The sequence below is a fragment of the Oryx dammah genome, unplaced genomic scaffold, assembly GCF_014754425.2.
Source record: "Oryx dammah isolate SB20612 unplaced genomic scaffold, SCBI_Odam_1.1 HiC_scaffold_9, whole genome shotgun sequence".
Classification (NCBI taxonomy): domain Eukaryota; kingdom Metazoa; phylum Chordata; class Mammalia; order Artiodactyla; family Bovidae; genus Oryx; species Oryx dammah.
Window position 1 is genome coordinate 3,881,155 of NW_024070193.1, and position 25,741 is coordinate 3,906,895.

The window sequence follows — 25,741 nt, forward strand, 5'->3', positions numbered from 1 at the left end:
AGAATTTCTTCAGGTCTTTCAAAAATAAACACAGCAGAATTCAGCCTCAAATTGACATGTTTGCTATTTTGAGATAGTGGTCAAGTTTCTGAGAACTTGTAGATTATTTCTCCTGTTATTTTCTGTTATCTGTTTGTAGGCTGCAGTGATTATGGAACACTCTTTCAAATGCATAAATAAATGAAACCAATTTTGTAGGAAATTATGCAACATAGAGAATTCCAAAAAAATTACCCACATGTGGATTTTTATTGGCCTTGCTCATGTTTTAGAATGAAATGACTCTAAGTTTGCCAAACTGCTTAGCACAATTATAAGGTTAGGGCATGCTGCTGGAATGATTTACAGAGAGACTGAACTGATTACATGGTGTTTTATTTGCATGACATTAAATCCAGAGCACTTCTTAGAGCTTGCTGAAATCCAGATGTGGGGCCAAGATGCACTGAATGACATCAGTGGGTTGTGGTCACTAAGAGCTAAAAAAGGGACACTGGAGAGCCTCTGTTTCTTTAGTTGATAGCAGAGAAGACTGAGAGAGGTTAAGTGATTTGTCTAAAGTCACCACTGATGGAATATGTCCAGAGCCAACAGTGTCTAATGCTCAGGCCAGTATGGCTTTAAGCCATTGTCACAAACACTTAACACTTGCTTCTTTTCTGCCCCCGCCCCGTACCCCCATATTCCTTTGTAGGGTTTCTTCCGGAGGACGATCAGATTGAAACTTATTTATGATAGGTGTGATCTTAACTGTCGGATCCACAAGAAAAGTAGAAATAAATGCCAGTACTGTCGGTTTCAGAAGTGCCTTGCTGTGGGGATGTCTCATAATGGTAAGTGAGCACTTTGTGCCTGCACCCAATGCCTCTCGTCACGGCTGCTAGACCCGTAGGCCCGAGGGCTGTGGCTGAAAACGCGTTCAGTTTTCCCACAGATTGCCAGATTTCAGAAGACTGCATGCCAGTAAAGCATTTCTCAATTAGGTCAGAGTTGTTCAGCTTTAAGTGTGAATCCTTCTCTCTTGTAGTTGGGCATTTGCCACAATGGGAGAAAAGACTGGGAAGTCTGGGCAGTAAAGTTACTGTAGTGTTCAGAAACACATGTAATGTGAGAGTTGTGATTAATTTTTTGTGTTGCTTTAATAGTATTAAAAATACAATTATATGTATAAATAGTTTCTACTTTTTTTATTTTATAGGAGCATAGTTGATTTACAAAGCTGGGTTAGTTTCAGGTGTATAGCAAGGTGACTCATTTACACATATGCATTTATCCACTGTTTTTTTTTTAAAGACTCTTTTCCCATATAGGTCATTCAGAGTATTGAGCATAGTTCCCTGTGCTATACAGCAGATTATTACTAGATATCTATTTTATAAACATTAGTTTCTACTTTAAATGTAAGAAAATTCTGATTTATGGATATGGAACTTTAGTGGTATATCAGACATAGATATATGTCGTTTTTTTTCTCTTTACTATGCAGAAATGAGTGGAACCCTATTCTTGACTTTGTACAGCATATAATTTGTGAATTAAGCAAGTATGTTTTAAAGTCCCACAAAACTTCAATAGGAGAGTAAAACATTCTACTTTTTTGAACCTGTATCTTAAGTGAAGCTTATAATTAGGAGTGTCAGCTTAAGGGCAGGACTGTTGAAGACCCATGTTTTCATGAACTATAGAACTAACTCAGTACAATCATGGGAGATAGCCCTGTTTGAAGAAATAGCTTGGCTCTCATTGGTTGACTGGCTCACAAAACAAATTTTTGATGTAACTAGGTAGTATTATATTTGTCCAGTATTCATCAATTCTTTCAAAAGTTATTATGGGCTTAGAGATATATTGATAAAATGCCAAAGTAATCAAATTAAATCTGAAGTCTCACATCATCGTGTGCCCTATTTTTTCTTTCTCTTACCTTTTCCTTTCTCAAAACTGATCTGGTAAGAAGATATACTATTTGAAGTCAGCCGTCATCTATGAGGTCTCAATAGCATCTGTGAAAATTAAATTTTTGTTCCATCATGTAGATTCTTTTTTTAACAGCAACAATCAAGATATTCGGGAATCACTAATTGAATAGGTCTTCTACCCTTTAAAAATGGTTTACAAAATTATATTTGTATTGTTAATACGGGGTCATTTCCTCTAAAGGCAAGAATGTATTTTGAATAGTTCTACCAACTATATTAGACAGGATAGAAATTTAGTCCAACTTTCCTCACAATTGATTACATCTGCTGTCTATACAACTTCAGTCATTAATTGCAGGATAATTTGCTGGTTTAATTCTACCAATTTCCTTTTTATTTCAGACTTTGTAAAGCAAGGGTACATTTTCAGTTGAAGGATTACATTTTAGGTGATGTGATCATGTTGCAGTAAATTTATTTTATCTTTATGAAGAAATCTTTGACTTTGAGGTCATTGTTATAAATACCATGTAGGAAAAGATGCCAGTTTTGCTTTCAATTATATTTACTTTTCAGAGAAGGCAATGGCACCCCTCTCCAGTACTCTTGCCTGGAAAATCCCATGGACAGAGGAGCCTGGTGGGTTGCAGTCCATGGGGTCGCTAAGAGTCAGACACGACTGAGTGACTTCACTTTCACTTTTCACTTTCATGCATTGGAGAGAGAAATGGCAACCCACTCCAGTGTTCTTGCCTGGAGAATCTTGCCAGGGTTGGGGGAGCCTGGTCGGCTGCCATCTATGGGGTCACACAGAGTCGGACACGACTGAAGTGACTTAGCAGAAGCATATTTACTTTTGTCCTTTAAAAATTGTCACTTTTCGTATTGAGGTACAATATATTTTCTGTTTCTTGCACACATTCATGTAAAATACATCTCCTATTGCTTATTGTTTATAGGCAAATAATTTAAAGCGCAACTTTTATAGTATTGATGGTATAATTTTCTCTTTCCAGAAAAGTCATAAGCTATCATAAGCATGATAATTGATAATTAGGTCGGCTTTTGCCTTCTTGTGACCATTAGCTTACTCTATTTAGAGAGAGGAGCAGCCTTGTAGAGAGTGTTCGGTTAATTCTTACAAAGGTGAAAAAGGAAAGAAATTAAATATCATGGTATCAAAGATCATACTTAGCATTTACAGGACTGCAAACATGACTAAGAAAATCCCTTTTCAGGGTTTTTTTTATGGAAATGGGCTGCACAGAAAACAGCTAGGTTTTCCCTATTCCATCCACTTTAGACAGAAGTTTTATTTTTCACAAATATGAAAAGTTAGTGAAACCTTAGCTTTACAGAATTAAGCATCTTGTGGCTTAGACGGTAAAGAATCTGCCGGCAGTGCGGGAGACCTGGGTCAGTTCCTGGGTCGGGAAGATCCCCTGGAGAAGAGAATGGCTACCCGCTCTGCCTGGTGAGCTATAGTCCGTGGGGTTCGCAAAGAGTCAGACACAACTGAGCAACTAACACTTACGCTTACACTCGCTTTACTGATTAGGATGTTGTAGTATATAAATGATGCCTTTTTTCTTTTATTAAAAAAAAAAAAGCTGACAACTTTCAAAATAACTTCTTAGCAGCTTGTTAAATGCTAGAAAAAATGGTTTCACAAGTTTCTGTGGCTCTCCCCATTTTAAGGTAGTTCTCTTCTTTCTTGCAACCAGAAGCACCAGTGTGTGTTGCAAAAAAAGAAAAACCCGAGTGGCAAATGACTTTAAACTGCAACATGTTACTTTTTGTTTCTTTAGTCTTCTTTGTGGTATGGGGGAAATCTCCCCAAATTCAAATAACTTTCAGAAGGTTTAACAGAGTGAAAAGTCCTAAGGCAGAGGCTGTGGTACTCACACCTTCGAGGGGTTCATTACTGCCCACAGTCCAGCCTCCACCTCCCTCTCCCACTGCTGCTTTTTCCACTTACATTTCAGACAAGCTGTATTCTAGGCTGTTGCTACAAATTACCTGGTGATAGAACACCTCTGGGGCTCTGCTTCCCGTGCCCTTCCTTCCCTGTCAAAATCCTACCTGGTGTTGAAGCCCCAACTCAAACACCTTCTCTTCCACCCAGTTTCTAATTCCCCATTCTTTCTCTTCTGTGAGCTTCACACCATGTTCTCAGAAAACAAGGGAGCAAATAGACCTGTATCGCCAAAAACCAAACTATTGAAAACAGTAATTTAAAAAAAAAAAAAAAGGAGAAGTTAGAGAGGGAAAAGCCAGGGAAATCCATCAGGAGGCCAATGCAATACTGTGAACTCAGACAGTGGGCATGGCAAGAGGTGGCGGCATCGAGAGAAACATCACTCGTGACCAATGACTGCACGTGTCCGAGGGGAGAGAGGTTGTCAGAGATTATTCGAGGCGCTCAGTTTGGGTGACAGGGTGAGTTAATCAACAAAGGAAAACAGGAGGAGGAGACAGTTTGAAGGGGAAATGAAAAGTTTTATTTTCTGTTGCGTTAAATCATGGGCTCAGATGGTTAAGAATCTGCCTGCAGGAAACCCAGATTTGATCCTTGTGTTGGGAAGGGACCAGCACCCTGCTCCAGTATTCTTGCCTGGGAAACCCTGTGGACAGAGGAGCCTGGTGAGCTACAGTCCACGGGGTCGCAAAGAAACATGACTGAGCCACTAACTTGAGGTGCCTAGAGAATATCCAGCATCCGTGGGCAAAGGGACACAGGAAGAAGTGAAAAATAAGGATACAAATCTCAGGGAAGAGAGGGCAGGAGTCTTTAGCACATTTTATGCATTAGAGAGAAAACTTGAGCTAGGAATAACAGAATGTAAATGAAGGAAGAGGGGCTGTCGGAGGTCTGGAAATTAGCAGACAGAAAGACATGGGGAGCCAGAAAGGCAGAGACCAGTGTGAGAAACTTTTGAAATTAGAGGATGCAGAAGGTCAGCAGTGTGAAGGGCTGGGAGGAAGCCGGGGAGCTCAAGCAGAACGAGCACTTAGAACAGGCCCCCAGATGTGACCGTTAGAGGAACTGTAGGGACCTTTGTAAGAGCAGAGTTTTGGCGAATTTAAATGAGGAAAAGTTAGATTGCAGTGGTGCTGTGCGCTCAGTCGCTCAGTCGTGTCCTACTCCTGGCGACCCAGTGAACTGTATGTAGCCTGCCAGACTCCTCCGTCCATGGGATTCTCCAGGCAAGAATACTGGAGTGAGTTGCCATTTCCTCCTCCAGGGGATCTTCCCGACCTAGGGATTGAACCTGCATCTCTTGCTTCTCCTCCATTGGCAGGCGGATTCTTTACCACTGAGACACCAGGGAAGCCCCCTTACTACACTTGATCCTAGCCAAAAGGCCAAGAAGCGATTGCAGTGTGTTGGGAGGTAATGAGTAAGACAGTGAGGAACGACAGCTCTTCCAGTAAGTCCAGTGGTGGAGGAAAGAGCATGAGGCGGATCGTTCTGGGGTCAGAACCTTAAACCCTGCTTAGATGGAACGGAAGGTGCTGGTAGGAAGCAGTACAGGAGAGGGAGAGAATGATCCATGCGTATGTAGGCTCTCTTTTATATTTTGGATCTACCACACCCATCCTTTTCATCCTCGTGTCCCCTAGTCCAGTTTTTTTTGAGCCGGCATCTTCCATCAAACAGGTGTTCAGCGAATGAATTAAAACGATGTCACATAAGACTTCAGAGTCAGAAGATGAGGCCGTAGTATCTTGCTCATCTTGACTTTGGAGAGAAACCTGGACAAATGTTTAAATATCCTCTCCAAATAGTTTGAAAAACGTTACCCCCAACTTAAAAATTACTTAAATCGTGGTGATAAGACTGCCCCTTGTTTTACTGTAGAGGAGCTAGAAAATAAAATGATTGCCAAGTCCTGCAAAACCTCCAAATGCGCATATTTTTTTCCCTCAAGAAAGAGAGGTGGAAAAAACATAACTTATTGGCAATAGTCAAATGAAAAGCCATAGTGTTATTTTTCATACAAGTCTCATTTACAGGCTACAGCTGTTGCAAAAGAAACATGTTAAAAGTGGAAAAACTGACCTTGAGACAAAGCCTTACTCATTGTCAAAAGCCTGATATGACTGCAAATTCACCCCTTAGATGTTAAAGGACAAAAATATTTTTAATAAGACAACCTAATTCACTTGCCGCCCTTCCCATGTTCATTGCGGCATGATTTATAATAGCTAAGCCGTGGAAACTGCCAAAGTATCCACTGATGGATGAAAGGATAAGGCAGTTGTGATGTGTGTGTGTGTATATATATATATACACAGGAATATATATGTATATACAGGAATGCACTAATTCATCCCGCCCTTTCTCTTCTTCTGTAGCCATCAGGTTTGGGCGCATGCCACAGGCCGAGAAGGAAAAGCTGTTAGCAGAGATCTCCAGCGATATCGACCAACTGAACCCAGAGTCTGCTGACCTCCGGGCCCTGGCAAAGCATTTGTATGACTCGTACATAAAGTCCTTCCCGCTGACCAAAGCAAAGGCGAGGGCGATCTTGACGGGAAAGACGACAGACAAATCAGTTAGTTCTCTTCTACTGTCTTCATCTGGGGTGGCTGGGTTTTGTTGTTGTTTTCCCTTTGACTAAATGACTTACCATGTTATGCACAGATGTGGTAAAGAATCCGCCTGCCATGCAGGAGAACCCAGTTCAATCCCTGGGTTGGGAAGATCTCCTGGAGAAGGGGATGGCAACTCACTCCAGTATTCTTGCCTGGGAAATCCCATGAACAGAGTAGCCTGGTGGGCTACAATCTATAGGATTGCCAAGAGTCGGACACGACTGAGCAACTAAGCACCCACGCATATGTGTTGCACACACACACACACACACACAGAGTACCATTCTGTGGTTGACTGGTACCTACCGCAGGCTGAATCTAAAATAGAGGAGAGAGAGTGTTTTCAGATACGGTAAATAAACATTATTTTAAATAGGGAAAAACTCCTTCAAGCTCTCCTAATAGAATTTTTGAGACTAGTATAGAAAGGTACAGGTCATCTTGGTGGTGTTTTAGTTGCTAAGCTGTATCCGACTCTGCAACAGGTCATCATAACTTGAACAAATGAACTCAGGCTTCCCTCATGCCACCACGCTCTTTCAGGATCCATATCTTTTCTTTTCTTGGCATCAAAATCCCTGGCCACATTTGTAGGCCTTCAAGCAGCCCTGTTTTTCTCTGGGAAGGGCCTGACCTAGGTTTGGAAAAGATGGTCGATCCCACGATTGTGTCGTGCAGAACTACTCAAGTACCTCTCAGAAGTTCTCTGTGGGGCATAAAAATATGTTTCGGATATCACACCACCTTTCTTTCCTTGTAGCGCTGTCTTGATTATTATTCCCAGGGAGCTGGGAGCCCCTTCCTCGTGTTGGGTATATGAGTTTTATCTTCTCAGAGGCTCTGAGCAGCCTGGGCTACTACCGAGGAGTCTCAAACGTGAGCAGGCGCATTGATGACCTGTTCAGGAAACCCAGACTGGGTGATAATGGTGGTTGAGTCCGTTTTCCAAGAAGTAGAATTCTTCCCTGGTAACAAGCTGAGAAAGCACATAGGAATTATGGTGAAACAAACTGTAACTGTGCCTGAACTCTGTCCCCAGTCCTGCCATCACCTTCAACTGTGACCTGGATCCCATCTCTGGACCACAGTTTTCACAGGCAGGGTCTGGTTTTGAGTACAGTGTAGTAGGTTCCTAGGGTAGTAAGAACCACAGGACATTCTAAAGACACTGTCCCAACCCTTGAAAGCCTTTTCATGTTGTCATTTATCTTCAGATGAACACCTGCAGGAGAGGTGCCATTACTGAACAGATGAACAGAAATACGTAACTCTTTCCCCACTTAATTTTATTTGGGGGAAGTTTTATCACCCGTTACTGTATTTTGATGACTATCTCAAGGCATTTTTTTTTTTTCTTTTAGCTATACCATAAAAGTAGAATCAGCTAATAGAAAAGGAAAACTTTTTATGCAGTTGGCTGTGTAAAAAGCCAGCTATCAACAAGGGCAGTGGGTTTCTTGACTGCCAGAGAGATCACTGGTACCCTAACAGTATTAGACCTCTATCCAGCTGTTTACAGGTTTTTAAAAGTCTTGCACATTCATTATGTTCAAGACCCACACTACCTTGCAGCTGCTATTATTATCCTCTTTTTGTATTATCCTCTTTTGTTCTCCTCCCAGAAGCCAGTCCTGCCCATTGGCCAGCAATGGCCCAGTTGACAGAAGCACTGTGTGGTGAAATTCCCAAGAATTTTCACCTTGGGAAAACATTCTAAGTGATGGTTGATTTTTATGAATGTTTAGAACAGCAGGAATTTCCCACCTTGTTCTGCTGCCCCAGTACCTTCACAGTCAGGAAATTTTCCTTGCATTGTTTTGTTCTTCTCGAATTCTAGCGAGGAGCTACTGTCTTCCCCAGGGCAGGCACCAGGTTGTACGTCATGATAAAGCTGAGCCTAGGGCGTCCCCGGTGGCTCAGTGATCAAGAATCCACCTGCCAATGCGGGAGACCTGGGTTCAGTCCATGGGTCGGGAAAATCCCCCGGAGGAGGACACAGCAGAGACCACTTTCGTATTCTTGCCCAGAGAACCCCATGGACAGAGGAGCCTGGCGGGCTACAGTCCATGGGGGTCTCAAAAGTGTCAGACACGGCTTAGCGAGTAAACAACAAAAAGCAGAGTCTATGTATTTTTAAATGAAAAAATGAGGGCACAGCAAAACAGAAACGAATGGCCCCAGCCTAGCTGATTTTACTATGGAAGGTAAACTGTGTTCATTTAAAGGTTAGAGAAACAAGAAAATCGGAGCAGCCTGGCTGAATAGTTAACAGTGGAAGGCAGCTTGCGCCAGTTCTCTGAGAGCCCCATGTGTGACAAGGAGCCAAGCAGGAGACCCTGAGCTGGGAGAGGCTTGGTGACCAGGGAGAGCCTAGAGCACACTGTTTACTTCACAGTTTGCCTCGGGCCGTTCAGTTTCCAGAAACTCCTTTCTCACCTTCTCTTTATCTCCCCATCCAGACCTGCAATCCACCCTGGAAGTCCTATTAATTTAATAGTACCTGAAAGATAAGAAGAAAGCATTAAAAAAAAAAATTTCTCCAGTAGTCAAGATTTTAAATGTATACTTCCAGTGGCCAGCATACTGTGAGAGGTCCAGAGCCCGATTCACCATAAATCACTTTGAAAGCTCACGACAGTTGAGTCTTTGGCTCTAAAACTTTGAGTTAAAATGTAGGCTCTTTGTGTGTTAGTTGCTCAGTCTTGTCTGACTCTTTATGACTCCATGGACTGTAGCCTGCCAGGCTCCTCTGTCCATGAAATTCTCCAGGCAAGAATACTGGAGTGGGTTGCCATTTCCTTCTCCAGGGGATCTTCCCAGCCCAGGGATTGAACTGGGTCTCCTGCATTGCAGGCAGATTCTTTACCTTCTGAGCCACCAGGGAACCAAGACTCTTTATGGGGTATTAATGTTAGTATCTCAGTTGTGTCTGACTCTTTGTGACCCCGTGGACTGTAGCCCACCAGGCTCCTCTGTCCATACGATTCTCCAGGGAAGAATCCTGGAGTGGGTTTCCATTCCCTTCTCCAGGGGATTTTATGGGGAGAGGGTTGTGAAGCCCCAAACTTTTATGCGGTAAATAGGTATTAAGCTGTTTTAAGGGAAAGTGCCATAAAATGCTTAATTATCGGCTTCCCCCTGTATAACTAAGACTGTGCTTTGTCTATAATGGTCACTCAAAATGTGTTTGCTTAATTGAATTAAACGCTGCTGCCTATGCCCTTTGAAATTCTGGACTTTCATCAGAAGGCCTTTAGCCCAAGATTTGCTCACCAACCTGGACATCATTAAAAATCTGGATGGAGGCAGAATTGCCTCTTGTTAAGGTCTGGGAAGGAAAGAGAGACTGGGCCAAATTAGAATAATCCACCCTCTGATTACACAAAGCTGAAATTGAATTGTTTGGCTCTCTCTTTTCTCCTTATCTTGCAAAATCAAATTAAGCACTAGTGGAAAGAAATAGTGCAGAGAGGAATATGGGAAAGGGAAAAAAATAAAATCAGAATGTGATTTCCAATGAGACTAGAGATTTGTTCTTTATCTTACATGGTCATGTTATTCATTTGATAGCATCTATCTCAGGGCTGTTATGTTATCTCTTCTTGGCCAGGACTTTTGAAAGTGAAGATTTGCATTGATAGGAAAAGTTTTGCAGAAGTGCGGACTCTTGAGAGGATGGGGGAATCTGGAAAAGGGGCTGTGGCTGGTGCAGGAGAGCGATTTGGGCCTCACTGCACGCCCCACTGGAACTGCTGTCATTAGGATGGGTTCCGCCAAGCCGAGGGAAGGCTGCTCAGCATAGTGGATAACCAGTTACCCAGAACCTTTGGGAAAGGAAATGGCTTTATTGAAGAGGCCTTTCTTTTTAAATTTATCTTCCTGCTCCATTTAACCATTGCCTGTTCTGTCTCATTGGTGAAGTGCCTGCTAGTCTTTCAGACCCAGCTCCAGCATTTGTCTCCAGGCAAACCAGGGCTTCTCCCTTCCCCACTCAGCTCTCCTCTGTCTCTTATTCCCTGGTGCCATTGGCACTGTGCAGAACAGGTAAATGAGCAGATCAATTAAATGCTCCTTTTTTTGAGAAATATTTATTTGTTTGGCTGCATCGGGTCTTAGTTGCAACACGAGAGATCTTTCCTCGCAGCGCACACTCTGTGGCATGTCGGCTTAGTTACCCCGCGGCATGTGGGATCTTGGTCCCTTGACCAGGGCTCGAACCCATGTTGCCAGCTTTGCAAGACGGATTCCTAACCAGTGGGCCACCAGGGGCTCCCCTCCTATCTTTTAAACTTAGATGTCATACCTTTAGAATATGATGGTCCCACCTTCATTGTCCTTTCTCAAAGAATAATATTTGGGAACTTTAGGCTTTGGGTTTAGGGGAAGATGGGGTATTGGAATCACAGTATGTGGGACATCAGAGAAGAAACTTTAGGAGCCCTGGACCTTTGAGCCACCCTCAAATAGAAATGGAACGGACTCTCCCCATGGTCTGTTTCCCGGTCAGTGGCTTGTTCCCGCCCAGACCCCTTCTTTGAGAGAATCTACAGAACTCTTAAAACCTCGAATATGCTAGAACCAGGGTGCTGTGTCTCCTGAAGGCAGCCTGAGAACTGAATGGACTTTGGAAGTTCCCAGTGTTTGACTGTTACTCTGCTGTGATGATCACACTGGGTGTATGGTTGTCACTTGATCCCATGTTTGTTGATGAAAACAGAGAGTGGTTTTCAAAAAACCATGTTCAGTGCCATGGTTTGTCATAAAACAATAAATAGAAAAACCCTTGGTGTGTCTGCCAGCTTTTCACTCCATATCTGAGGGATGGTGAGGCCCTCCTGGCTGCACTCTGTCTGCAAGTAAGGAATAAAGCTTGTTATTTATACTGTATTGGACTTTGGGTCCCGAAGCATCGCACTGCTTATAATACATCTGTGTGGAGTCACAGTTTTTATAATTGCAGGAGCAAACTGGTGCCACCATAAAAATGGTTCCTCTAAACAGTGTGAAATAGGAGACCAAGGAATAGCAAAACCAGTATGGAAATGTAAACTTTTGTGAAAACAGCTCTGTGCCCATTTAAATGTTTGCGTCCTAAAATTTACAAGGGCCGTCAAATACAGTAACTCAAACTATTGGAAAGATATCTGTCCTTTTAAATCCTGCGCTTACCAGCTAAACAAAGTGTGGTCTCTCTCCCCCTTTCCCTGAGTGAGCTGGAATCCGCTCCCCTGAGAAGGAAGACACCAGACAGACAGACCCTCAGAGAAAAAGAAGCTTGGGAACTGTGGTACCAATAAGGAGCAGAATGGTCGTGCTGCTTTGTTTTGATCACTACTGAAGAAATGTGGCTTCTGGAATCATTAATCTATAGAGTCACATTTAAAAAATAAATTGCTCTATTTCCAGTACTGTCAGGAATCACTGAAGATATAACAGATCTGAACAAATGGCCTTCTTTTAGACAATAAATTTAGAAGATAATATTCTATATCGTCAAGAAGAAAAGCATTTTTAATATTTTTATCATCTTTAATAATTAGATGTAGTTGGTCAGTACGCTTGTTTGCCAGCTGAGTAACATTTTGGTCAGCCATAGATGTTTCTTTAAGAGAAGAGGGTATGTGCTGGGTCATTAAAGTGTGAACAATTGCTCCTGTTAAGTTTTTGTGTTAAATCTTTAAATGATGGCAGGAAAACGAGATAGGCTGGCAAGACTTTCAAACTTAACTTCGATCCCACATTGCTGTTCAGTTGCTAAGTCGCATCCGGCTCTCTGTGACCCCATGGACTGAAGCCCGCCAGGCTTCCCTGTCCTTCGCCATCTCCCAGAGTTCGCTTAGACTCACGTCCATTGAGTCAGTGATGTCATCCAATCATCTCAGCCTCTGTCGGCCCCTCCTCTTGCCCTCAGCCTTTAGCACTTAAATGGCATCTCTAGGAAGTAAGAGTTCAAAGGCCCTGCGCCAAGACCCCAGCATAGATGAGTTTAGAAGCCCCAGTTCCTCCCAGAATTGTCATTTTATGTAAAAAAAAAAAAAAAAAGCAAAAGTGGGGAAGTCATGTAGAAAGTAGCAGAAAGAGAAAAGAATTAGTCATGAGTGAGGGGTCTGGTTTAGGGTTTGCTATAAACAGCTGTTTGACTTTAGAAAGTCTCTTAGCTTCAGTTTATTCATACCTGGTTGGAGAATGACGCTGCAGATTATTCCTGAAGACCTATCTGTTAGTTCTCTACAGCCAGTGGTTCTCCACAAGAGGGAAACAGGAATGACAGAGGAGAAACCAGAAAGAAATTGAGGAAACCCAACCAAGGCAATCTGGATTAGCATTCTCCCACTGGAGCTAATAATTGAAGAGAAGCATGTGTGCCTCAGAGGATGAAGGTCAAAGGTATAAAAAGGAAGGAGAAGATGAAGAAGACAAGGCCCTAAGAATTCGCTGTTCTTCCTTGAGGCTTTGCTGTAATCTGTCAAGAAACCTAAGACCCCCAGGATCTAAACTAAGATCACCATTTTTTCCAGGCCAGTTTTAACTCTGATGTGGTTACCAAGTGATCATGAGCGTGTAGAGTTGTCTACTTCACTAATTTCAGTTTCCCAACTTGGAGATATCATCAGAATTGTTGCTGTTGTTGTTTAGTCGCCAAGTCGTGCCCAGCTCTTTGCCACCGCATAGACTGTAGCCCGCCAGGCTCCTCTGTCCTTGGCATTTCCTGGGCAAGGACAGTGAAGTGGGTTGCCATTTCCCTCTCCAGGGGATCTTCCCGACCCCGGGATCGAACCTGCGGCTTCCTCATTGGCAGGCGGATTCTTTACCACTGAGCTGCCTGGGAAACCCATCACCAGGGTGATCCTTGCTTTCTCAGTTGATTTTTTCATTTGTCTTTCCTAGGTTGCCATTTTATTATTCAAAAGGAGCTGTAAATTTAAAGCATTCATCTATAGTCACTGAAACAACTCATACATTAAAATGCTGATGTTGGACAGCTAAGAAACAGTATTATTCTATCTGTCCATTCAAAAAAGTAAACTTTTATTACTCTACTTGGTCTTTATTAATAAGCCAGCTTTTCCTGTGATCTTTGCGTTATACACAGGAGGTATGCAATAGTTCTAGAACTAATTTTCAGTGCCCTTAACCCCATCCCAGGTTTGATATGTGGAGCCATTTTTGCAAATCAAAATATATCAACACAGATTACATTTGCTGTATCTCTCCCAAGAAAACTAGCTTCCTCTTACTGAAATCATGTTGTTCCCCTGGAGAAACATTGTGTTCAAGTGCAATTTTCTTCATTCCATCCTGACCTTTTTGTGGTCTGTAGAAGTGCAAGCATTTATAACAGCCAGAGGCTGATTCACCATGAAGCTAATGAAGCCTCAGGGCCTTTTCCCTTGCATAGAGCCCCTTCCAATGCTCAGGGAAGGGCCTGAGCTATTTGTTCTTATAATCTGTATTACTGAACCCAACAGCCGCTGTAAATGTACTCAACAGTCATGTACATTTCAGGCCCCACAAAGCCTGGATCTCACCCTGATAACGTCCTAGATGTAGTTAAGCATTCTTTCCTGTTAAGGAGAGATGCTTATCTAGCCATTTGATACAGTGTCTGAAGATAAATACATTGTTAGCCTCAAATTAGAAGTGTAAAACCATTAAAACCAAATCTAAAGAGGATATGGTTCCTCTGACAAGGGCAGATCACGCGGTGATACAGTGCAGGCGAGTAGAAAAGAGAGAAACGTGCAAGGGAAGGACATTTTGTGTGGAACGTTTTACCAGAAATATAATATTAAGTCACTGATTCAAGATAAACTCCACAGGCCGAATTCCCCTCGCGGTTTTCAGAGTTCAGCCATCTGTAAACCTGGTGGGCCACTCTCTTCTGCTGTTTCTGTATGAGGAATCCCAATATAAAGTGTGTGGTTTGGGACTTCCCTGGTGGTCCAGTGGCTAAGACTGTGCACTCCCCATGCAGGGGGGCTGGGTTCAATCCCTGGTCAGGGAACGAGATCCTGCATGCCGCAACTAAGACCCAGTGCAGCCAAATAAATTAATGCATTAATTTTTTTAAATGTGCACATTAACTGTTTGCAGTCTAATAATTGGTGAATAGGTGGCAAAGAAAGGCAGATCTCCGGGCAGATCACATCTGGATCACTCCTGCAGCTTGATAGATCCATACAGGAGCTGAAAGGATCTTATGCAGACTTCAAAAGTGAAAAAAAAAAAAAAAACCAGCAACATCAGCTATGACGAGGAAAAACAAAGAAACCCACCTGGGATTCATTTGCATGTCCATACCCAGAATCCTCTGCCAACTCAACGATTTGAAAATGCTGAAGGGATCTTTTTTTAAAAAAAGAAAAAAACTGGAATGGTTTGGCATGATGGTGGGGGCTGCTGATTCCTTTCTCTGTCCTTGAGTGTTTACTGCCAGGAAATCCTGACCAACGTCGATTGCCAAGGGGTTACCAAGTCACATTGTTGTTAAATTGGGAGAGAAAATTAGCAGGATTTTGTGCCTTCTGTGCAACTATCACAGAGTTTCAAAAACAGGAACCTGGGGCTTTATATGAGGGGACAGGGGAAGTCGAGGGGGAAGAGTCACAGGATGATTTATCAGGGCATAGTTCCAGAGAAATTGCTTACATGGAGGTGGGAGAATGTTATGCATCCATTCTGTGCCAAGAAGCTGAGGGACTGAGGTCATCCAGAAGCTCGGCAGACGAGGTGCTGCCCTTCCACACGTGAAGAGGGGATGACTTTACATCCTTGTTATTTGTGTTTGTACAGGTGCAGGTGGACTCTTCAGGTGTCCTCAGATTTCTCATAGCAGTAAAGAAAGCCAGCCTTTTGGTAGCATAAATTAAAATGGGCCACAAAACTCTTTGAGATCAGAAACCACCTTCTCCTAGGTTCTGTAAAAGCTAGTGTTTGTCAGCATCAGAATCTGGCATTCTGGAAAAACTCAGCACATGTTAACTGAAGAGACTGTCCATCTACTCTGTCCTTTTTTTTCCCCCCCTCCTGTTAATAATATAGGTCTGAAGTAGAGAAAAAGGCAAAATGCCTCAAAGCAGTATGAACTATTCATTCTTGGCTTACCTGAAGACTTAAGGCAAGCTTACTCTTGGGTTCCTCTGATCTGTCCTACTTTGCGGTTTTGTATTTGCTAAACAATACAATTGGAGTGAATTTTTTTTGGTTTAAAAAAAGTAACAATTTCTGGAATAACTCCAGTGAATGTTGTTGAAATAAGAGGCAAGTTTGGGAATCTACTCAACATCTAAAACCCCTTAGAATTCGTGTTATTTCCTTCAGTGCAGAACAGACTTAATAGTTTGGTGAAGGGAATTCCCTGGTGGGCCAATGGTTAGTGCTTTCATTGCTTGGGCCCAGGTTCAGTCCTTGGTCAGGGAACTAAAATCCTGCAAGACATGTGGCATGCCCCTCCCCCAAAAAGTTTGATAACAATCTTAGACTACTGTAGAGATTAATAGTTTAGACTGTCTGAACCAATGGGTCTTGAAGCTGGCTACTGCTGGCTCTCATTGTGTCTGCTTCCTCTTGCCAAAGAGGAGAGAATTCTCAATATCTCTCAATAAAGCTTTTCAAAAGAAGCTTTATTTTTAGTACATCAGCGACTTCATATCCAGTGGACATATATGTGTATGTGCACACACACACACACACACACACACACACACACCACAGACACTACTTCCAAGAAATGCAACTAGCATATCCTCAAGAGAAGAGTTGGAAATCTATGCAATCCACTTCAAATGAGAAATTCGAGGGCTTGGAAAGATAAATGACTTTTCTAAAGTCACAGAGTTAACCACAGAACCAAAGCTGGAAGCCAGATACCCTCAACCCTTATTCCTTGCTTCTGAGTAAAACACATGACTAGAATTGAGGGGTAGCTCCTTACAGAGTTCAGTAGGTATATACATGTGTGTGTGTGTGTATATATAATTGTGGTCACTTATTCAGAGTAGCCTTGAGAATTTCACAAGGACCACAAACCTCTGGTTAAATCTATACAAGGAAATGAAAGAGAAAGATTATTTCGTGGACAAACCCAACAGGCTTTTGCTAGCAGCCTATTGCAAACCTGAATAACTGATAAATGAGTTTTATTGATTCTTGACCCTTAAGGACAGATACTTTGAAAAATAAGTTCCAACCTTTTTTTAATTTGCCACTTTTGTAGTGTTTGCCCATAGGCCTTGTGCAGCTGCTCTTTCTGAAACAGATTGCTTCCAGAGCATTAAAAAAAAAAAAAAAAAATGAGGAAAGAGAGAAACAGACATTTTCTTGACTCAGTGTTATTAGTCTGCTTTCAGAGTGATTTTCCTATAGTTAAGTATTGTTTACATATACATTATGTTTCATTTAAGCTCTGAGAGGATTTAATCTAAAACTGCAAGATTACTTTATGTCCAAGTGGGTCTATTCAACCCTGAGTTGCTAAAATAATTGTTTTTATTGAAAGAAAGTTACAAATGTATCCCATTGAAAGCTAGAATAAAACAGTAGATTTTTGCATCATTTTTTAAATCAACAACAAAGACCTTCCAAACAACAGGAATTGGAGCTACTAGCGAGTCACCGGTTGTGGTATCATATCACCAATGTTGGTGAAATATGTTTGGTTCCAGAAGACAACTTGGAGGATTAATCAAGACATGAGTATTTTCTCATTGTTCAGTGTTTTCAACTTGAAAGATTTTCTTTAGCAAAGCAAGTGTCTGTGAAGCAGCTGGGATGGTATTGACCGTGAATGAGAAATTTCCAACTCAGCCACTTTCTCCCATTTTTCTTTGCAGCCGTTTGTTATCTATGACATGAACTCCTTAATGATGGGAGAAGATAAAATCAAGTTCAAGCACATCAGTCCCCTGCAGGAGCCCAGCAAAGAGGTGGCCATCCGCATCTTCCAGGGGTGTCAGTTTCGCTCCGTGGAAGCCGTGCAGGAGATCACAGAGTACGCCAAGAATATCCCCGGCTTTGTGAACCTTGACTTGAACGACCAAGTAACTCTCCTAAAATACGGCGTGCACGAGATCATTTACACGATGCTGGCCTCCTTGATGAATAAGGATGGGGTCCTCATATCCGAGGGCCAAGGATTCATGACAAGGGAGTTTCTAAAGAGCCTGCGAAAGCCCTTTGGTGACTTTATGGAGCCCAAGTTCGAGTTTGCTGTGAAGTTCAACGCACTGGAATTAGATGACAGCGACTTAGCAATATTTATAGCTGTCATTATTCTCAGTGGAGGTAAGCTGCTGCTTGCGGTTTTCCGTGAAGGAGCGTGGGGTGGGGGTGGGATGGCTGAGTGAATGTCAACTTGCCTTCGAGTGAGGCTTTGCGCCTTTTCCCTCTGCACTTACCGCACTTTCCACACAGAGAGTGCCAGTGGGATAGTGCCCTGGGAGTGTCGCTACCCATGAGAGACACACCAAGAAAGAATATCAATTGATTTCCTCTCTGACAGCTGTGGGTAACTCAGGTGCTTTTCCTTTATTCTGAAAAAAATTTTTTTTCTGGTCAAATCCAAACATGGAAGACAAATGCCCTCTTCTTTTTTTTTTTTTTCCCTCTTTATTTCCTTGTCTTTTTCTGTTCCCTTCCAGAAGGCCAGTCTAGTTTTCATTTAAGTAATGCCATGTATAACTTGGTGAGACGATGCTCACTTGCATAAAGTACCACTGTGTGTGTGTGGTCAGATTATGCCCCAGCCCCACCATCAGCGAGGTGTTGCTTTGAATCGCTTTCGCAGGTTCAGGGATCAAAGAGCACACATGTGTTGACTTCTGCCTCCTCTCCTGTGTGCAGTCCTCTGACAACTCCCCTGACAGTACCTTGGTGAGGTAGTTGGCTGTGGTCAAGAATACAGTCCGAACCAGAGAACTCCCAACAGAGAAATAAATCGAGTTATTTAGGCATGACTTTTGGCCTTGCAAGGGCATGATCTGATTAACCAACTCCGAAAGCCAGGTTTTACACTACAAGCTACGTTCGTTGGCACCTCATGGGTTTCCAACTTGAGTAGAAGAAAGTTTTAGTGTCATCTCTCTATATAAAAATTGTCTTCAGACAACCAGTTTTTATTACTGAGGTGGACTTAGGGCGAAGTTTTTTGTGGGTGCTCTACAGAATACCCGTTGTGCATGAAAACTGATGTGTAGGGGGACAGTGGTCCTTTAAATGTAAGTTGTGTGGGCTAGACCCCATGTTGCAAAGAGCAAGGCCCACAAAATAGTCTTTTGTTGTCCAGTTACTTGAGAGCAGAGTGCTTCTGAAATCGGATGCACGTGTATTAGTAACGAGAAGAGTAAGTAGCGAGTACTTACCGAGTACTTTCTGTGTACAGTAAGTTTTCTAACCATTCACACACATTCATTTAATTCTTACAACCCCAATGACATAAATACTCTTTTGCAAATAAGGAAACCAAAGCCCTGAAAGGTTCAGTAACTTGGCCAGAATCTCCCAGACAGCAAAGATGGAGTCAGGATGATGAACCAAGGTCATCTAGGTGGCTCCACGGTCTACACTGGCAGCTCACTTTACATGACCAGGGTGCAAACAGATAACGGCACAGTGCAGATTAACTCTGACGCCACAAGCCCTTTGTCATGGGATGGTTAATAATAGCAAAACTGTGCTATCCGACGTGTTTTGGTACCGACTTCTTCAGTTGACCCTTGAATCTCTGGAATCTGTGATTCATTCAACAAAGAATGAGATTCCAGTTTATGTTAGGTCCATTGGGAGAAAAAGATTCAATTTTGAACAACCAGGTCAGAAAACAAGTTGGTATTGTTTAGCTAATATTTTAAGGCCCGTTTTATTTTTATTGAAATATAGAAATATGATTATTAACATGTGATCTATTTCTAAGATTTTTCCTAATTATACTATATATACCATGTTTATGGGCTTCCCCAAAGCTCAGTGGTAAAGAATCTGCCTGCAGTGCAGGAGACGCAGGTTCAATCCCTGGGTGGTGAAGATCCCCTGGGGGAGGGCATGGCAACCCCCTCCAGTATTCTTGCCTGGAGAATCCCATGGACAGAGGAGCCTGGCGCCACAGTCCACTGGGTCACAAAGCCTCGGACATGGTGACAGCTGAGCACGTACCGTGTTTCTATTCCTTTTTATACCTAATCATTTCTCATGTCGTTAACAATCAATGTTTTTCTTAATTTTAAAAATAAGAGTAATATATGGTCATTTTTTGATTCAAAGACTATAGAAAGGTGTAAATGAAAAGTAAAGCTCCGTATCCTCAAAATAAAATAGGATTAACAAAGGTCTGTTTCTCCTACCAGAACGTTTCTGTGCCTGTGCTGACATATCTGTATGCTGCCGTTTAAAATTTGTTTTAACTGAAGTATAGCTGACTTACAGCGCCGTGTTCATTTCTGCTGTGCAGAGAAATGATTCAGCTGCGTGTGTGTGTGTACATGTATGCCTTTTTTACTCTTCTGCGTCATGATTTGCCACAGGATATTGACCATGATTCCCTGTGCTATAGAGCAGGACCTACTGTCTGTCCATTCTTTAGATGATAGCTTACGTCTGCCAACTCCAGCCTCCCACTCCATCCCTCCACCATCTCCTGTCTTTCTTGGCAACCCGAGGTCTATTCTCTATGTCTGTGAGTCTCTCTCTGTTTCACAAATAGTTTCATTTGTGTCCTATCTTAGATTTCACGTGTAAGTGACATCCTATGGTATTCGTCCTTCTGATTCTCTTCACTTAGCGTGATGCTCTCTAGTTGTAGCGGTGCTGCCGCAAAGGGCATTGTTTCGCTCCATGGTAAATACGAACCACAGCTTCTCTGTCCGCTCATCTGTCGCCTGGACGTTTAGGTCGTTTCCAAGTCTTGGCTGTCGTGAATAGTGCTGCTGTGAGCATAGGGTGCACGTAACTTTCTGAATTAGCGTTTCATCTGGGTATATGCCCGGGAGTGGGGTTGCTGAATTATGTGCCAACTCTCTTTTTAGTGTTTTGAGGAGCCCATACTGGTTTCCATAGCGGCTGCACCAACTCACATCCTCACCCGCAGTGTAGGAGGCTCCCTGTTCTCAGCACCCTCTTCAGTAGTTGTTACTTGCAGATTTTTGATGATGGCCATTCTGGCTACTGTGAGGCAATGCCTCACCGTGGTTTTGATTTGCATTCCTCTAACGTATGCTATCAATTTTAATGACAATAACATATTTCATTTCATAAAAGACCATTACATGCTAAATTATCTCCCTACTTATGTATAGGTTGCTTTATATTATAAGAGCAAATTATGGTTGACTTATGTTTTAGAAAATTATGGAAAATGGGTTCTAAATTCTACTGCAGTGATTCTTCTTACGTATAAATTTCTGTTAACATTTCAGATTATTTTCTCACTCTATAAACTACCAGAAGTAGAAGTGCTGAATAGATGGCCATGAACATTTTAAAATCTTTTGTTTCATTATTGCCAGATTCTTTTTCCAGAAAGTTTGTGCCAGTTTATATTCATTCCTACCACAGATATGAAGGGAGGCATTTGAAATAAGCCATTCCAACATGCTTGGTTTCTATCCAGGAAAGATTTAGGCAAGAAATAGTCATGGTAATTCAGGGCTTTTTGAACCTGAGCATTGTTGTTTTATGGGCACGTGAGAGGACAGTATAATTTCATCTAGAAAAATGCCATATACTCCCCATGACACACAAACTAGATTATTTTTAAAAATCATTTATTCGGTTAGGCCTTTAAAATGTGTATGAATTGGTCAAAAATAGCTCTGAGAATAACTTGATTTAATTTGATAGATACTTGCAGACTTTGGCTTTCAGTTATGAAAATTAAAAATGGTATCATTTAAATGCCGGTGCTGTATAAACGAGTTCCTTTGAGCGTTCCCCAGACTGTCTTCACAGTAGCCAGTTTCCAGAGTTCATTGGATCCTCACAATAATGTAAAGAAATCTGAAAGTAGCTGCCAGTCATAGAATCTTAAAATCATATACATGTAGTTATAATGAGAAGAAAACCCTGTGAATCATTTGAGACTTGTTAAAAAAAAAAAAAAAAAAAACACCAACTTAACCATTGGCCCATTGGCAAGTTCCCATATCGCAAAAGGGAAATCCTTCTCTTCCTTGAGCAAAGTTTGATTTTGTCGATGAAGCCAGCCTCTGGGCACTAGGTAAGAATGGATAAACTGGACCCCATGTTTGCTCAACACCCAGGAACTCGATTCCCTCCTTTAGTCAGAGAAGCTGGTGGGTAGAGGCCAGAGAAAGAGCTGCTCTGGTCATTCTGGATCCAAAGACTGGGTCCCAATGAGATGAGCTTCCTGGTCATCTGTAGATGGTGGAACCACCATCCCAGACAGTGTTTGCGTTTGAGTACACCATGTAATTTCTCGTACAACATATAATTTCTCAGTTCCCATCCTGGGTTTTCCAAGGGAAGATGTTCATGTAAGCAAAGAGGCTTTGACAAGATTCTGATCCTACCTGTTCTTAACAAGAGGGGTTATTTTCTCCTATGCGGTTCGTTCTGAAGTCTGCAGATAGCTTCAGGGACTGGAGAGAGGAGTGTTATGGGCAGGGAACCTGGTGACCTCCTTTTAAGCTGGCCTTAAGAGTCACTCACAGAAGAGCTCCGTCCCGGTCAAGGTCATGGCCCTATACTGAAGGGGAGAGGGGCATTATGTAAGAGTGGGGTGGTGAGGAATTGGGGAGGTTAAGAGTGGGGGATTCCCCAGAGGAGCCAAAGGGGGTTTTTGGACGAAAGTACCTGATTTTGACCCAGCTAAGTATTCGCTGGGGAAACTGGAGTTGCAGTAGTAAAGATCACGGTCACTCAGCTTCAACCCTAGAAACTGCTGATGCCGTTAGATTTTGTCCTTAGATTGGCCTGCTGTTCAGCATCTCTACTATGTATGCACCTCTCAGACCAAGCTTGCTGAGAGAGATGACCTAGTTCTTCTCAGAATTTCCTCTTCTCTCCCTCCTTCTCCTTCAAGCTTCAAGCAAGAAGAACGAGACTAAAAAGAACCACATTCCCTGAGCCAAAGCACAGCACTTTGTCCCTTACTTTCTCTCACTAGATCCTGACAGTTCTCCTGGATCTTTATTCTTATTCCATAGAGAGAGAAGAGAGAGTCAGAGATGAAAGCGTTGTGTCTCAGAACTGACAACTCGTGAGCAGTGAAACTAGAAGGGAAATCCAGGTATCCCAACTGCCACCTCCCCGAGTTCCCTCTGCCACTTGACTGGCAGATGTGGTCAACTCCCTCATTGGGTCAGTGGCCCTAACCTGTGTTCCCATCACTGTTCTGGAGCCCTGGGCCAGAGTCCAGAAGCAAGGCTTCCTCGGGAGTCATGACAAGGGAAGAGAAGGAGCAAGAAGCCCTTGCCCCCTCTCGTCTCACTGCCTGGATGGGTGGCGTCAAGAGAAATAAAACTGCCTCCAGCAAGGGCTTGTTTGCAGCTGGCGCCGCAGCATCGTGCCAGGCACACCAGCAAACTCCCCAAAACCTACCAGCAGCCACGGCCAAGTGGAAAGCTCAGGACACTCCACTGGACACTTTGCCCCCCTCGGGCGTTTGCTGTTTGGTGGAGAAAAAGCATAGGAGGGTTCCAGCTGGAACTCGGCAGCAGGAAAAAGCTCTTTCTGTTAATTCAAAACAGTTTGGAATCCATCACAGTTCTTCCCAAACTTCCACGATATGGGGGAGGAACGTCACTGGATTTTACAGTATATTTCTCGAGGCAGATTGTCATCACCATCCTAATGACAGAGAAGCTGTAAATATTGGTGCAGGAGCCACAGATGGCAAGTCACCCGGCCTCCCCATTTACCCTCTTGGGTCTGGCTCGGTCATGCAAACCTCCTCTATAGCGGCTTCTCCTGTTTCCAGCCACCCCAGTCATGTTCTTTCTCCACAAAGCAGTTTTGGACAGCTGCTCTTGGAGTGCATATGTGCTTTTCTCCTGTAGAGTGGGCAGAGAGCACAGGCTACTAGGGAGAATTCTTCACAGCTATACCTGTGTAGGTGAAGGCGGAACTGATGCACTGTGACACCTGGACCACTCAGGTCAGTACACTAGGGCTCTGTTTATGTCCTTGGTCATGACTTACATGTGTATAGATATATGCTTTAAAAATAATTATTTATTTGTGGCTGCACCTCGGGGCATGCAGGATCTTAGTTCCCCAACCAGGGATCAAAACCATGCCCCCCTACATTGAAAGGGCAGAGTCTTAACCGCTGGACCACCAGAGACATCCCATAGATGTGATATCTACGTTTTAGTTTGTTGGGATTAGAATCAGAGCACAGAACCCGGCCCAGAATAAGTACTTAATAAATGCTTATTGAGTGAACAGTGATCAAATATTACTAATAAAAAGAGCTGCCATCTATTGACCACTTCACTGTGAGCCAGAATAGATGGTAAGCACTTTACCTACACCCTGAATCTTTAATTTTCCCTGCAATTCTAGAAAATCTCTCACTTATCCCCATTTTACAGACGGAAAAAATAGAAGTTTAGAACTGCTTTAGATTAAGCAATTTGCCCCACCGTCACAGAGCTCCTAATCAGTGAGGCCAAGGTCAGACCCAACCTGACCTTCAAACAGATGCCCTTAGCTGCCACTGCCTTCTGTGTGCTGGGGTGTGGAACCATCCCAGTTACTTACCTTGCTCTTGGAGTTCTTTGGCAGAAATTACCATTTCCCTGTTACCTTCAAGTATTTCAATCAAGAATTTCCAGGTACAGTTCAAACATCATGTCCTACTATCCAGAGCCCTTCTCCTGACACCATTTGTTCCCAGCTGCCTCCCAAAATTATATCTCCCAGGTCTGAGGACTGCTCTGGGAAGGAGTGGACTCCCGTGTTAACCCCGAGACTGGTGCTGGCTCTTCCGTTTGTCCAGGTAGCACAGCACCCCTGTTCGCAGAGCTCCCTGCAAAAACTGACCATAAACTTGAAGTACCCAGGTAAATACGTCCCAGTGTGGTCAGATAGCATCTTACAGCAGGTTCTGATAGAGAGGAGTGGTTGCAAGGAAGTTTGTGAGAGAAATGTAAAACTGTTCAAATATCGTCAGTAACTTAATGTCTTCCTGACCATCCAGACGTCTGCTCTTCCCATTCCCTGTACAGCGAGCACCCCTCTCCGGAGGACCACGGACCCATGGGTCCAGGGTGGGAGGGCCTCTGGGCTTGTGAGTGTCAGCTCCCCTCCCCACCCCTAACAGCCCTCCAGAACCTTGTGGATATTGACAGCTCGTGTATAATCCTTTCATTTCAACTGCAGAACTGTTGTTTCTGCAAGTTAGAATGGACAGCCCCCCCTCTCTTCTGGAATAGAAGACAAGAGGGCAGGTGCCTGAGCGGGCCTGTGCTGTTCTTGAGGAAACCGCAGCTCGGGGGATTGGGGGGGGCCCTGATTCTCCACAATCCAATGGTCCCCATGCCTTCTTTGTCTGCCGGCATCATCCTTACTAGTTAACTGGGAGGAGACAAAACCAGATAGTTTAAAACTGAGATATTATGAATACTGTAAAGAACAGTAGGGGAGATTTCTTCCATTCTGCTGTGACAGTTAAATATTCATCTGCTTTATCCATATGAGACATAGGCTGGTACCTAAGGGTAAAAGTTGTTTTTTTCTAACTGTTCTCTGTAATGTTGAGAAAAAACACAGACATCTGATTTCTCATGTGACTGAACCTTGAGCTGGACAGTCTAAGAGTGTTGATTACATGATTCATAGTCCCCGTCTGGGCCACGGTTGTGTCAGAGAGTAATTGCTTTCATTTATTAATTGGAAAATATCGACTGGGCACCTGCCTGGTGTCCACATGGCGTGTGACACTGCTCCCTTCTGGTAGTCTGGTCTCCGCACTGTGCTGCCCTGACCGGCAGGCAGACCCTGTCAGGTGGCCGAGATGGCTTTGAATGATGACTCAGTGTGGGTTATCTAGAAATGTCCCATAGAGGGCTTGGTTTCGACAGAGGGAGGTGTATTTATATAAGTTTTCAACTGGCACCCAAATTCTGAAAACCAGAGACCTCGGGGTTGGGGGGGGGCAGGGAGAAGAACACACTAGAATCATCTGAGGAACTTAAACCACACACACTCACTCACACACACACTTACACACACACACTCACACACACATTCACACACACACACACACA

The 25,741-nt window shown here is 43.1% G+C and overlaps 1 protein-coding gene across 4 annotated transcripts in view; it reads left to right on the forward strand.

Moving 5' to 3' along the window:
* Window positions 1-25,741, forward strand: part of PPARG (peroxisome proliferator activated receptor gamma) — a 122,746-nt gene that overhangs the window by 86,697 nt on the left and 10,308 nt on the right. For 3 of the 4 annotated variants that reach the window (XM_040246706.1, XM_040246704.1, XM_040246705.1), the window contains 3 exons: window positions 695-833; window positions 6,279-6,478; window positions 17,351-17,801. In XM_040246706.1, coding sequence (XP_040102640.1) covers window positions 695-833; window positions 6,279-6,478; window positions 17,351-17,801 — 790 coding nt within the window. Of the gene's footprint in view, window positions 1-694; window positions 834-6,278; window positions 6,479-17,350; window positions 17,802-25,741 lie in introns of those variants that run through there. The other variant, XM_040246707.1, reaches the window with a different exon arrangement.